Below are 15,828 nucleotides of genomic sequence, written 5' to 3'. Positions count from 1 at the left end.
TCCTCGCAGATGACCACACCCTTAGACTTCTCCCCAATGCAGATCTGCTATACAGACCTCCCACTGACACTAGCTTGTCTTCTCTGTATTTATCTAGTCTTTCTTCATTCCCTCACTGCCCCAATATGGCTCCCATCAGAGAACCACTACCCACTTTTACTGCATGTTTGAGTAAAACATGTGTATACAAAATACCACATGTATGTAGAGGTCACATGTGTACAGGTGTGGAAGCCCAAAAACTGATGTGTGATATCTTCCTTGATTACTCTCCAGCTTATATACTGTGATAGTGTCTTCTGATGAACTCTGATTTTGCCAATTCCAGTTAGCTAGCTTGCCCTTGAGATCCTGTCTTTAGTTTCTGAATGCAGGTAGATACCACATCTGCCAGCATTTCCAAGGTACCAGGGACCCTGACTCTGGTCTTTATGAATACCTGACCAGTGCTCTATCTACTCTGCCATCTCCTATGCTCCACTTTATGTTTTGAGACAATGTCTCTTCCCTGAATTTGAAACTTGACATTTGGGCTAGACTGGCTGGACCTGAGCCTCTAGGATTTGCCTGTCTCCACATCTCAGCACTGGACTTTTTATGTGGATGCTGTGGCCTCAGAAGGTAGGTCCTTATACTTGCGTAAGCACTTTACCCACTAAGCTTTCTCCTGAGCCCACTTCAATGCTCTTAAACTCTACTAATAAGTGATTGATAAAATAAAAATTTCTATATAACGGAGAGTTGAATAGCAAAGAAGATCTAAGCTGTTTGTTTCCTGAGCACTAAGTAATTACAAATGAATTAAAAGGGTTGAAAGATGGAGTGAGAAGGGCATAAATTCAGCTAACTCAGTTTTCTTGTTTCTTGTTTGGATAATCATTTAATTATTTATACTGTATTAATGAGAAATAATAAGGTAGCTAGGAAGAAAAATAATGTATAAGTCAGGAAAAGGAAGCTGAGCCAAGAGGCTGGCACTGTGTCGCTTTTAGTTGGCTCTCAACTGAGAGTGCTGGCTGACTTTTCTTTCTCTAACTCAGGAGGGTACTGCTCTACTCTCTATTGAAACAGGAGAAGGCATCCTGTGAATGGCAGTGGAAGCTTAAAAAGCAGGTCACTGAGATGGCTCAAGTCATATTCATAATAGCTAATATCTAAAATGAAAAAGTCTTTCCTTACAAGTGATCTTCTAAGGTGAGGATATGAACTCTTGGGAGGTGTCCAGCTCCATCTGTTTTTGCATTTTATATTTCACAAATTAAAATACAAACAAACAAACAAACAAACAGGACTTGCAGAACTTAAGAGGCCAAACATATCATAATTAAAGTAAAACAAAACAAAACATAACAAAACAACAGAGAACTGAGCTCTGTTCCACAGCTCTTTCTATAATTCAGGGCACAAGTACAAAGTCCAATAATATATATTAACTTTACATAACTTGACAGACAGCTGAAATGACTTCACAAAAATTAAACCATATTAATTTCTTCTATCAATTAAGTTGACTTGGGATGATTTAGATTTGTAGTTTCTCCTACTTATAGGTGTGAAGAGTAAACTTTCTTTTAAATAGTGACTGCCTTAAGACAAACCATAACCTTCCAGCAACTTACCACATCATCAGAAGGCACACTGTTGGATAAAATATCCACCTGAATAGATACGGTATCCACAATACTTTTTCTTCTAGAAAGGCGATCTTCATCTGAAATGAAAATTGTTTTTCTTCTATTATTCCTTAGTAAGAAATGTTGAGCTTTATTCGGATAACTATTTTAGATTGCAAGGAAATATGGAAAAGTTAGTTTGGGGGTTTTGTTCTTTCTAAATATTTAAAGCAGTGTATTCCCAACTTTGAAGATATCTTATTTAGTGAAGTAAGTGCTTTTATTATTCCTACAGGCAGTACAATGTTGGACAGCACAGAATGTATAGAGTGGTCAGAAACATCCACCTCAACCATCGCTATCTCTTTGCAGTAAGGACATTTAAAATCCTCCAATTTATCTTAAACTTGTTTTGTATGTATTTTGTATGTGTCTGAGTATCTGTTGGTCCACATATGGAGGTCACAGCAGAAAGAAGGAGAACCAGTTCTGTCCTTCTACCATGTAGACTGCAGGACTTGAACTCAGGCCATCAGGCTTGGGACAATTACCTGCTGAGCCATCTTGCCAGTCTTAATTCCTCTTTTAGCTAATTTGAAATATATACAATAACTACCAGTGGTCACCATGTTGTGCAGAAAACAGGTCATAAGTCTTCCTGTGTGGCCGGAAGTATTCATATGGTATTCTGGTATCTGTCATGCCCCCAGCCCAATGTCTAGATTCACCCTTGATACATATGTGAGAACTGCCTGTTTTTCTGAATAGTACTGGCACTGTGTATGAACATCACTGTTGGCTTTTGTGAGCAGTGGGTGTTGCTGGGGACATGGTATGCAGACAGTTCAAACAGTGACTTCATCTCCTTTGGCTGTGCTCGTAAGTGGGATGGCTGGGTCACATGACAGCTACGTTTTCAGCTTTATGGGAAAATAAACCTCAATCCTATTTTCTAACATAGCTACAGTGATTTACAGTGTAAAGCACCAGAGCCGTCAATGTGGGAGCGTCCTTTAGAGACATTCTTGACACTTGCCATCTTTTACAAACCTAAGAGGTAATCATCTACCATCATGTCCTGTTTTCTTTTCTTACGATTATAGATATAAGGTTGAGTTTCTCACCTAACTATGGATTTTCTGTATGTTTCTTTCAAGCACTGTAGTAGGAAAGGACAGGATGCAGGAACAGATAACACTCTATAAGGAAAAAGGAAGTGCACTGTGCATCCTAACGCACAGAATCAGAGGCACATCAAACCTGCTGGAACGGATCTAGACAGCAGTGAGGCACTCTACAGCACATGCTCGTCCTCCATATGCCGCAGTTCTGAAGGATATAGATCTGTATCTGACTTTCAGAACCACACAAGTACTTTCCAATGCCTCCTCTCACTCAGAACTACAGGAAAGAGAGGCACCTGGAAAGCATAACTCATCATGCGTCCTCTGCAGTATGGATAACCACTCACACATGGTAACAGTGAACATAACTGGGTCCTGTTCTACTCTCACTGCTACACAGATCTATCTGGCCAATAGCACTCTGGCTATAACAGGCACCTGGGAGGCACTCTACAGATACCCTTGAGGCTGACCAGGACTCAACACCATCTCTATTAAATGCCAATTTAACATCACAACTTCTAAGTCATCAATTCTGTTTGGAAAGTCCTCTTCCCAACTCTGTATCTAACAAGTTGTCTTTATCTCTATACTGTTCTTTCAAGAGTGCCATCATTAAAGGAGTCTTCAACTGAATTACCTAGATTCTTATTAAGAATAATCTTCTAATGCATGTCTTCTTCCATTCTCCCACTAGAGGATCTTTTTCTCAAGTAAATGACTTCAGTCCTGGTTATGACATATAGACAGCTGTACAACCCACTGACTAATGCACAGCTTGCTGAGATTTCTTATAATTGTACATACATAAATTATGTTTGTGTAATAAAGAGAAAGACATGGAAAAAAGCTGCTCATAACAGGTTCTGAGTGCCAAATTACCTAATAAGAGCAATGTGCAACACCTTTATAACCAGTGTCTCTAGAGAAGCATTTCTTTAAAATACTAGTAAGCACAGAGTTACTTCAGCATTTAGCAACCTTCCCTTTAGAATCTATTCAGCATGCACTGTGATTTCACTCCACATCCTCATTATCCCCTTTAAAAACTACTAGAATTGCCCCTCTGGTTGTCATATTAAAATCAAATTGTACAATGGATCAAACTTCTGTCCTACACAGTTAGAATATTATCAGTCATTCAACCACCTGTAATTTGGAGGTTCAGGAGAAACCACACTTAAACCTGACTTTATCAAAATCAGAGCTTTAACCTACCTTGCTTGCTTTGGGTTCTGTTTGCATAGACCTATGCACTAATTACATTATGGGACAGTTACCACTAACTAGAGTACTGTCTAGTAGTCATACAGTGGTATGCAGGACACACTGGTGCATGCACTAGTCATTCAAATTCCAGCTTGCCTGAGACACAGTACGGAAACAGTACTTGCTCAGAATCAGTGGTTGAGCAGCACCAGGCAGATCATCTTTCTTTCTCTAGAACTACAATGTTGTCCATCTGGCTTCCCCATGAGACCAATCAACCTGGCCATCTTTCCATTACCACCTCCCCCAGTGTCTGACATATAGTAAGCCTAACCAGATAAGCACTGCAGAGTAGCAATTCTCCTACCTCAGCCTCCTGGGTGCTGGGATTATTAGCATATGCCACCATGCCTGGCCTTCTGCTAGCATCTTAATATTTTCATTCTTCCAAGAAATGGGGAACAAAAGTACAATCTGGGTCATTCTGCAGCTAAATGTTCTACCACTGACCTTGCTGTCAAGTCTTAGAGTTGTGCATGGGTTGGACTCATGACCATGAGTCTCAAAGACGGTGGTCATTGCTCATTGTTGCCATGGATCATTCTAAATGTGTGCCAATCTTTGATCTCAGTGAAAAGTTAGTGAAATAAAAGTATTAAGCCCTTCAAAGAGCACACAGACAGCTAAATTTAGTGTGCTAGCTAATCAAACTGCTTACTCTCAACCTCGCTATCCTAGTGTGGACAGGAGATAATGCTTTCTTCACCAAGCTGCTATGGGGTCTAGGAAGGAGGATGAACATAGTGCTGCTATCAGTGCCAGGCACAAAATATGACAAATGGAGCTAATATGACAATGACGGTGGGTGGTGCAAGCTATCCAACACACTAACTCCACTTTGCTCTTACTTTTGCTTTACTGTTCTTAACTGCCCCTAACCTTTAAATCACAGCAGACAACTGCTACTCGGGAAGTTGTCACTGAGTAAAGTTAGTATGCCATAGGATATCACTCTTAGTGCACAAGGCCCACACACTGACTATTTTAACATCGGTCTCTATAAATGGAAAAACGTCTATTTGTACTTAGGGATTTCTATGCAGCCATGTAACTGATTATACCGAGATATTCAGAGTCCTCCTAGGTCGTGATAAGGGAGAAGGAGCTAAAAGAAGCAAGGTCACATGTGAGACGAAGTACATGGCGCTTTACTGTACATGACAGTTAAGGGAACGGAGCAGAGACAATGAAGCACTCTATGGGACAAGGACAGAGCAGAGGTACAGCTAAAGACAGGCACCTAAATACACAGCGCATGGCTCCATTTTCTAAGCACTGCATCCAGGGAGCTCCTTCCCTATAGGACGGGCAGGTGACACCAGGTGGTGCCAGTGTTAGTTACCTTTGTGTTTCCGCCTGGGTTTATGAGGCTTTGGGCCTGAAGGAAAGACAGCTAAATCCAAAGTGAAATTATTTAATCTTTTAAATGCTTAAAAAAAGAAGAAAAAGAAAAAAGAAAAACACAGCATTCTACTATGGTTTTATCTTTGGCTCTTTTTGTCGTTTAAATGACAAGTGTGAAACTGAACTATTGAATTAAAAATATTTCATTTTGCTTATTTAAGAAATATTAAAGTATAAATTTACAAATAAACAAATAGATTAAAAATAACAGTAAAGCCAAGCACTTGATTTGCCTATGTTAAGATCCTATCTATGTCATTAGAGATTTACAAAAAGTTTCTAATGTGGAATTTAAAAACTGAAAACATTTTAAAAAAGCTTTGAAGAATAAACAAAATAACACCTCCCCTACACACACATACACACACACACACACACACACACACTCACATGCATGTGCACATGCCCAAAGACAGAAAAACAAAAACCAGGAGCGGCTGGAGAGATGGCTCAGTGGTTAAAAGCACTGAGAGCTCCTACAGAGAACTGGAGCTCAGTTCCCAGCATCCACATGGTGGCTCACACCCATAAGTAAGTCCAGTTCCAGAGGTTCAAAAACTCTCTTCTGGACACCACAAACACTGTACATACATGGTACACACACAGGCAGCACTTACACACAAAAATAAAAAGGAGCTTAGAAACGGAAGCATGAGAGAGTAAGACACCTGCAGGAGTAACACCAACTCCTCACTGCATGGCAAGCAGTAACTGGACGTACCTGTCACCTGTGGCACATAGGGGACTGACAGCCTCTCCACACTGTACCCGCTTCCACCCAGGGACTCTGCAATCTTGTTGGTCAGAAAATATAAATTTTTGTCATGCTTCTCTAAAGATTTTGGAAGCCTGTCAAGTTGATCAAAACAACAATTAATCAACATTGATTCCTGAACAAAATTAGGTAAAACAGCAAGGACTTCTACACTGAAAGACAAAAGTACCAACTACCTGAAGATCAAAGAAAACCCATGTGCTGTAAGTGACTAAATCGCTGTTGTCAGGACTCCTCTCTCAGCCGTGCATCGCTAGTAAACTGAGCCTTGTCACTCTAATGTCTGCACATCACTGAAATTAAAGGACGACCACACTGAACTTGTTTTTTTTTTTTTTTTCCACACTACGTAAAATGTAGTAGAGGGAGAAAGAGTGAAAAGAGCTGAGCGAGGGCAAAGCCCAGAGCCGGGTGACAGCAGCCCATGCCTCGGCTCAGGAGGCTCCATGCTCTTCCCACTGTGCTGCTGTCCTGTGCTGATGCTGGCAGTACTGAGCCTCCTGCTTTTAAAGCCCAAAGTGTGAATAGAGCGTTATCAAGGTGCAGTTTTTCCCCTGTATAACACAAGAAAGGATGTATAACATACAAATTTGCTTTTATTTCTGTCCCACAATTGTATGTGTTGTTATGTTATCAAAAATTCTTCAACAACAAAATTAAACAGAAGTGTTGATTCACATGACAACACACACCAAAACAATGCCACAAATAAAAAATATACCACCACATTTTACAAAGTGGGATAAAATTGGTATTTTCAGGACTCTGTGCATATCTATATCTAGAAAGTGCAAGTATTTTATAACATGAGAGAAATTATATTATATGAATTAGTGACAGAAATGAGACAATTAGGATAATAATGAACCTAGAACAACAGGTATCCCTTTGTAATCATTATAAACTAGTCTCTCTAGACAGTTTATATATTCTCTTATTCCTTCATATATAAAGAATTCACATACATGCACTTATCTCTGAAAATATGCTCTGGTAAAAAATAAGGGGCTTCCATAGTTCGAGTTTCAATAACCTGGAAACAAGAAAAGACAAAACAAAATTGAAATTAAAAATATCACTTCTTAGGACATTGCAGTGTAGTTCTTAGTAAAAAGTAACTACGAAAAGTGAAAAAATACCTTTGCTCACTACAAGTCTAGCTCTGAATTCAAACTTAGTTCATTTTGTTTTCACATAATACTAAAGAGTCATCAGCTACCAAAAGCCTAGTAGTAAAATATACGAAGTGAAAAATGATGTGTTACATTTGCTTAAATATACTATGAAGAAACAGAGCATATAGCAATATAATGTAGATGTATTCCAGAAATCTCTTCAGGAGCTGTTTTCTCTGTGTGCTCATAGCTGCTCAGGAATCAGGAAGGGTGGCTCCTAAAGGCTCTGATTATTTTTTTTTTTTCTTACAACTTTATTTAAAAAGGAGATACATGTACAGATTTTTAAAAGCATTTTGGTATAAAACTATATGAATATATTTTTGTCAGTACTTAATTTTTTTAAAGGTTTGATAGTATGCATTGAACTCTTACTAGTTACCATAAGCATAAAGTACATGTAAAACAAAATGTAACATGGAAATAGTCAAAGTTTTCTTAGTGTGTATAGATTAAACATAATGATTTTTAAATACCAAAAATTGCCACAAGGCTATCTTCTTAGCTCTTGAGTCATTAATGATTTAAGGTCTAGGTGGACCCCACTCTGAGTGTGGGGGGGGGGTCTGATTACTTTAACATTACACAAGCCCCAAATACGAAAATGAGTTGTAAGTGAATGAATGAGTTTTGTCTTTTAGAATGCATCAAAAACCTACATGTAACAAAATGTGTTTCAGTGGTAGCATGCATGTTGCTGTTACATTAAGTTAAGGACTCTGAAATAGATATGAAATTATGTCACTGACTGGAATGACCACTGAAGAAAGCTAAACACCGATGAAAGACAATAAAATTTAAATGGCACATTAATCATCGAACTCTAGCTGTGCCTCAGAATGTGCAAATAAACAACAGAACTGAAGATGACGAGATTCACGACTCAGTGGAGAGAGGAAAACACTCTACTCAACAACCTAAAATCTGGAACAACCTGAGCGTGACAATATTAACCATACTAATATTTTAAGAAATCCATCCATCTGTCCATCCATCTACCTACCTAATATCAGAAATGAGCTGTTTTTATACAAAAGCAGACTTAAGAACTTCTCTAAATCTCTCACCTTGCTCACATGCTGACAGAATGCTGGAACAGCTATCATCTGACTCACAAAGTTGAGATAGGCTGCAACCAGTGCCATGATCCCACAACGATGAAACATTGGCAGGTTATCCTCGTTGATAATTGCGCTGTCCTTAAGTAGAAAACAGACACACTGGAAAGATCAAATTTTCACACTCCATCATAGTCTCTATGATTCCCCTGGGAAACAGAAGGTAATCTAGAAAGCTGACATTGATACATGGTGTGTGTGTGAATGCACTATATTTTGCTCTTTTATTATATAACACTCAACTCCAATTAAACAATGCCACTTGGAGGGCTGGAGAAAAGACTCAGTGGTTAAGAGCACCGGCTAAGTTCAATCCCCAGCAACCACATGGTGGCTCACAGGCTTCTACAATGGGATCTGATGGTCTCTTCTGGCATGCAGGTATACAAGTCTTTAAAAAATGACACATATGTAATAATTATTAATGACTACCCTTTCCAGTGGACTGGAAGCCTGAGTACAAGGACTGTCTTTTTCATCGAGAGCTGACAGGTTTTGAGTGACTTTAGCACACCACATAACTTATATTTACTGTAATTGAATCTATAACCAAGAATCAGGTTCTTAAATAATCATACCTCTCTAGAAGTAATATTTACTTCACTATTAAAAAAGAAAAACCTTTTCTTCAGTAGAATGTTATGAAAGCACACCTGTAACGCAATGGCCAATCGAATTAGGTCAATGACCACCTCTTCATTGGCAAGTTCGATAGTTATCAGAGCCAGAGATGTATAAAGAAGCTCATAGTTTTTCTGAACGTTGTCTTCCTCTTTGCAGCCCAGATATATATGCCTATATAGCTGCTGCCCATTCTGAAAGATTCAGAAAATAAAATTTTGTAGGTTAACAGTGTAGTTCACATAAGAGCAATGGCTGCACCAAGCACACTGGTGTTCTGTAGTGCGTTTGCAACATTTAAAGCCATGACTCAGGAATCCCCAATATGGGAAGCCAAGAGAAATAGAATTGCACAGCATAATGCACGTGCAAGCATAGGTGCAGATTTACTCATGGCATCCAACCAGGGACAAACCCCAGTGCCAGCCAACAATGCATAACTTGGATTGTCTTCACCACGTGCATTATAATATGTACAGTGTCACCAACGCACTTAAGACCAACTTCACTAAAACATAATTAAAGTAAAAAAATTAAGTATAAAATAACATGGATTCATGACTCTTCATCCAACTTACAAGTCCCGACAAAAGAAGACAGTAACATATGAAGGCAGACAGTGATTCCCTGAGAAACAACATGGGCTTAGAAAACTGGGGTAAAGGGATGCCTCTGCTATACTGCCATTATTTTAAAGTATGTAAAATAACAGTGCATATGCATTTGCATTTCGTAAAAAGTCGTTTTTCCCTGAATTCATGCACACTTCTGAAAGGTGAGGAGCTGTGGAGGGACTGTGGCTGGCTGGAGCTGGCAGTGAGGGGTTCCCACTCCAACTGCTAGGTTTCATTTAAGGCTGCACGAATATAAATCCCCTGACAATTTAAAGCGCTGTAGTTACAGTTCACACTCTCTCAAACAGTGACCTCACCTTTTTCATGAAACTCGTGTCTTGTCTACAGATTTTTTCTCTTTTTATCTTCAAGTCAGCCACATCTGGAATTATTCTAGAAGCAATATAATCAATCATTTTTAATGAATAGTACATTTGGCTCTGACACCCTGTACTTTGTGGAGGATTATTTTGAACTGAGAAGTCTGAATGGTGACACATTTACAAACATTTAGATATGACTGGTGATCATCTTAACTAAGAGTTACATCATCTTCCTTCAGAATGCCATTCACAGGCTTAAAGCAAACGTGAAACCAGTTTCTACTCCATGTGCACAGTCATCACTGTATTAGGTCCTGCAGAGCACAGGGAATGACACTCAAATAGATTATTTTTAAAAACTTAATAAATCATTTTGACACCAACTAAATATATCCCACCCACCCACAGATTTCAACAGAGTGAGAAACTGAAAGCTGTCCTGAAGGCCTCCCAGTGTGGCGGTTCACCTGATGCCACGAAGCTTTGCTCTGTTGTCATGGCGGTCCATTAGGTTGTGCATTACTTCCAAGACTAACTGCCTCAGCTCATAGTCTTCCATGAGGGATGGCGACAACAGAGGATCCAGAAATGACCCGGGCAGTGCAGTAACAATTGTCTTGGCTTTGTATCCAGAAGTCACCTGATTACAAGGGGAAAATTAACAAATAACAATGTTCTCATGAACACTTAGGCAAAATTATCACATCACAAAATTCTGTCTAGGAAACAGAAACTATAGGCACAAGCCTAAAGAAATACATGAAGGAAACCTGTAGGGCAGTCAATATGTTAGTATGTGAGGAACAGTATCTTTAACAAGATGGACATCACACATGTGGTATGTGGTCCCATGTGCAAGCTCAGTGTGTCCTGACTGCTGTCTGTCAGGCAGGCTGACAGACCCTTACACAGAGAAAGCCAGGGCACAAGTAGGGTGGAACACATTTCCTGGGAGAGCAGGTGGAAAACAGCAATGTCTGACCCTGCAAACTGTTGTTTTCAACAAAACTACTGGGGAATAGGAGCATATTTTCATATTGGAAAACTAATAATTTTTAAATGTTTAACAGCACTCAAGTATATTCTCTTTCAAAATTTAAAAATGGAAATAAGGTTAAATAACCCAGATGTCCCATGACAGAAGAATGGATACAAAAAATGTGGCTCATTTATTAAACTCAAAAATCCCGAGTTTTTCAGGCAAATGGATGGAACTAAAAAATATCATGCTGAATGAGTTAACTCAGACCCAAAAGGACATGCACAGTACATACTCAAGTAATATGTGGATATTAGCACCCCATCAAAAAAAAAAAAAAAAAAAAAAAAAAAAAAGGTACAGAATACCCAAGATACAGTCCAAAGAACTCAAAAAGGTCAACCGTGTGAGGACCCAAGTGAGGATGCCTCAGTTCCACTTGGGAGGAAGAAAGCAACCACAAGGGCAGAGGGAGGGCAGAGGGACATGGGAAGGAAAGGGGATGGGGGGGGCGTGGCGCATGATCTGGTATTGGGTGAAGGAAAAGGACTGAAAAGGGTGAAAAGGAAAAAGACTTTCTGCGAGCCAGCAGAAAGAATAGAAGCAAGCAACCTGGGGAGGTAGGAGGTTGGGAGGACCTTCCAGGATGTACCAGTGACCTGGGAGTTAAGAGACCCTCAGGACTCAAAGGGGGGACCCCAGATGAAATGCCCTACAGTGGGGAGAGGGAACGTGTAGAGCCCATCTCCAGCAGAAAGACAGCATCAAGTGAGGGGTCTGGTTGGCAACCCAGTCAAAATTCCAACCCATAACTGTTCCTGTCTGAAAGAACTGCAGGGATGGAAATAAAGAAGAGACTGAGGAAAAGAAGGTTCAAGGACAGGCCCAAGGTGGGATCCAGCTCAAAAGGAGGCCCCAAGGCCTGACACCATTACTGAGACTATGGAGTGCTTACATAAAGGGATTTATCATGACGTCCGTCTGGAAGGCCTAGCAAGCAGCTGAAAGAGTCAGATGCAGATATTTACACCCAACCAATAAAGAAAAGCTGCTGACCCCTATGGATGAATTAGTGAAAAGCTGAAAGAAGCTGAGGAGGAGAGCGACCCTGTAGGAAGACAGCAGTTTCAATTAACCTGGACCCCTGAAATCTCTCCGACACTGTATCACCATCCGGGCAGCATACACCAGCTGGTATGGGGCCCCCACACACAGACAGCAGAGGACTGCTGGGTCTGGGTTCAGGCAGAGAATATGCACATAACCCTCATGAGACTGGAGCCCCCAGGGAATTTAGAGGTCTGGTGGGGTGGGTGGTGGTGGGGGACATCCACCTGGAGACGGGGGTTGGCGGGGTGGGGAGGGTGTATGGGATATGGAACAGTCGGGGGTGGACTGAGAGGGGAATAAAACCTGGAGTGTAAAAATTAAAAATTAAATAAAGCTGCCTGGTATAATTAGAGTGAGAAGTATAGTGGTATTTTAATATTTTTATATTTGTAGAATATAAAGAATTAGAGCCAAATCTTAGAAAATTTTATAAGGAAACTGAAACAACAGTGTTTATGTCATCAGAATACAAAAATGTCTTAGGATTGCTAGGCATCACTTCATTCAAAATCCTACATACAAGCACCAAGAAGGGAATTAAAACTGACACCACGTTAAGAGTCTTTTGTGTCCAAGCGTAAAACACAGGGTATAAGAAGATACATAAGAAAGGTCTCTGAAGTGAACTTCAAAGACACTGGTTGGAAAACCAGTCCCTGCTTTGTCCTTGGCATGGTGCCCAGAGGTAAATGATAGTAGTGTATCTTAAACTGGATCTGACATGCCAGTCAATTGCAGCTGATATGCCAACATGGATGAAGGGAACTTCACAAGGCCATACCCACTAGATCAAGAGCTACAGGGAACTGGAGACTGCTGGGAGAGGAAGAATTACTCTTCCCCAGAGTCAAGCTCCCTAAATGGTCACTCTAAAATGTATACATACGAGAAACAACTAATGGACTCAGCAAGGTTCATCTGTTCATTCACTTGCATGTATATGTAACATTAACATATATATACGAGTAAGAGACTATCAATTTGAAGGCAAGGAGAGAAGAAAGGGTTGAAGGGAGGGGAAAAATTAAGTAACTACATTTTAACTAAAAACTAAGAAAGAAAAAAGTGAGCATATTTATCATACAGTACCAGAGGACACCTGCTATTTCCTTTTCTGTTATCTATTGTCACTGTAAATTTAAAACAACAAATACTGTCAGCAACAAACCATTTTCTGGTCAGCATACAGAAGGCACTCTAGATATTCATATCTGAATTCTAGTCTGTAGCTCAGTGACCTTGGGCCTCTTCAACTCTGTCCACCTAACTCCTTTGAATTAGTACATATCTCTATCTACAAAATGAAAATGGTTTCTGACTTCTATAAACTTAATCATAATGAAGATCAAACAAAATGCCAGGACAGATGATCAACGACTAGAGAGAAGTATGGCAGGACAGAAGAGGAAGGGCAAGGTACTCAAGTGAACAAATGCAGAAGTGGCCAGCAAGATTCTTACTGAGGCCAAAAGGAACAAAGCTGGCAGGGATACCGCTCTAGTCAGTAATTTAGGGGATGTGCGCCCATGTCTAGAAGACTCCTTACCATGAGCAGAGACCTCAGCAACATTATTTGAATCCTCCTGGTTCCCAAATCCCTGAAATATACAAAGTATTGATGTTACTAATACTAATTTATAACCTCATCTACTTAAAATACTTTTTTTCTGATTTTAAAACTTTATTCTCACTGGCTAAATAGATTTTATTTATTTTTACAATTGCTTGTGCCATAACTCACTTATACACTAAAATTAATTTCATATGAATTAAGTAGATATACATAAAAATAATTTAAACAAAAATTCAAGTTACTGAATTAGGTATTCAAGAACAAAAATCGATGTGCTGATATGAAGATTAAATCCAAGTATAAGACAAATGGCCCAGGAGTGTGCAGATATGCCAACTGTCCCCCCATGAACATGACCATTATGGTTATTAAAATGGAGATGGAAATACTACATTATCTATTTGAACATCTCACAATGCACACATTCTTACACTATTCCCCATAAAAGATAGAACTACACTAACTTCTAAGAATATTCTCTAGTTGGTTTTAATCTTTGTGCCACTGATAACACTTTTTCCTTTTACTAATGCTTTCGGCTATCACTCTTGGCCCCCTGTTAAGGAAACAAGCTCACCTACCATACTTACAGTCCAATCCTACTTCTCCAGCTGACAGTGCCTTTTGAGCACTTTTCTGACAATATGGACCAATGGGCTACAGTACACTGTACTGTATTGGTGGATTTCCATCACCTTAAAAGTTGTAAGAATGGGACCAGGGAGATGGCTCAGAGGCTAAGAACATTGACAGCTTTTAAGAGGTCCTGAGTTCAATTCCCAGCAACCACATGGTGGCTCACAACCATCTGTAAAGGGATCCCATGCCCTCTTCTGGTGTGTCTGAAGACAGGGACAGCAACAGTATACTCACATACATTAAATAAAAATAAATCTTAAAAACAAAACAAAACAAGAATTTGTAACTTTAAAATGATCCAAAATTACATTAAGCATTGATTTAATAGCTTAATAATCTACTACCAAAGAAAACACTGTTGCTTCTTATTACCAAAATTTCAAAACACTAATATAACATTTACATTTACAATCTGAGAACTTACCCTAGTTGACTAATATCCAAAGTATGAGTGGATGTTCCAAAAACAGGCACTTTCCCCATGATGAACATCATTATCTCTGACCTCTGATAGTCTGGTAAGTTACTTCCAAAAAATCCTATTAATATATGAAGACAAATTTAACAAATTGAAAAGTGGTCACTTCCCCACATAACCCATAACTATTTTTCAATTATTTTATTATATTTTGTGTACACAGACATTTTGCTTACACAAATGTCTGGGTACCACTTGCATGCTTGAAACTAAGGGAGGCCAGAGGAGGACATCTGAAGTTACACATGGTAGTCAGCCTCCATGTGGTTGCTGGGAATTGAACCTATGTCTTCTGGAAGAACAGTGCTCTTATTCTTAACCCCTGAGCCATCTCTCCAGAACATTTCTCTATCCCACAAAGTTGAATTTTTAAACAGAGCCAGTAGATTAAAACAATGACTGTGTTCAAGCTACATATAAGGCTAAATAAATTATAATTTCCTCTACCCAACATAAGATATAATATAAATAATGTAACAATATAATATAAATAGACAGATAATCTTCTGTTAGTAGTTTTTAGCAAATCTGCAGATTGTGTACCTAAATTGCTGTGCTATTAAATCTGCTAAATACCAGAAAACATCAATTCCCCAACTGTATACTATATACACTCAGCACCTAATGACCTTAGCATTTCTCCACATGCAGAGTAATACCCATTTGTAGATTACTCCAGGCAACACCTAAAAATCAGAATTTTACAATAACCTTCTGAGCCTAGATCCTTGTTTCCTCTCAGAGGAATGTGAATAAAAAAGGTAAGCACTCACAAATAACTGATGTTTACCAATTTTTAAAATTTTGGTTACATTTAAAAAAAAAACCTTTTTCTGTGGAAAAACATACTTAAGAATTTAGTAGTAAAGGAAAAATAAGTTCTCTTCAGTGGGATCTCATTAAGTACATTAGCCACACTTCAGGGCAACCCAATGTCCTACACTGGATAGCCTACACAAACTCCGTGGTGTGTTCTGTGAACTTTCTGTTACCTACAGCTTTGTTGGTTTGTT

At 39.2% G+C, this 15,828-nt stretch overlaps 1 protein-coding gene across 2 annotated transcripts in view; it reads right to left on the bottom strand.

The window, feature by feature from the left end:
- The window catches only part of EFR3A (EFR3 homolog A), an 83,275-nt gene that overhangs the window by 8,672 nt on the left and 58,775 nt on the right, over positions 1–15,828 (bottom strand). For both annotated transcript variants that reach the window (XM_080939256.1, XM_080939257.1), the window contains 9 exons: positions 14,762–14,876; positions 13,672–13,723; positions 10,504–10,676; positions 10,031–10,106; positions 9,132–9,293; positions 8,428–8,559; positions 7,151–7,218; positions 6,132–6,259; positions 1,620–1,711 (listed from right to left, as the gene is read on the bottom strand). In XM_080939256.1, the coding sequence (XP_080795382.1) occupies positions 1,620–1,711; positions 6,132–6,259; positions 7,151–7,218; positions 8,428–8,559; positions 9,132–9,293; positions 10,031–10,106; positions 10,504–10,676; positions 13,672–13,723; positions 14,762–14,876 (998 nt within the window). The remainder of the gene's footprint in view (positions 1–1,619; positions 1,712–6,131; positions 6,260–7,150; positions 7,219–8,427; positions 8,560–9,131; positions 9,294–10,030; positions 10,107–10,503; positions 10,677–13,671; positions 13,724–14,761; positions 14,877–15,828) is intronic.

Source organism: Micromys minutus (genome assembly GCF_963924665.1).
Source record: "Micromys minutus genome assembly, chromosome: 27".
NCBI lineage: Eukaryota > Metazoa > Chordata > Mammalia > Rodentia > Muridae > Micromys > Micromys minutus.
Note: the sequence above shows the minus strand (reverse complement) of the source record. Positions and strands in the feature narration are given on the sequence as shown.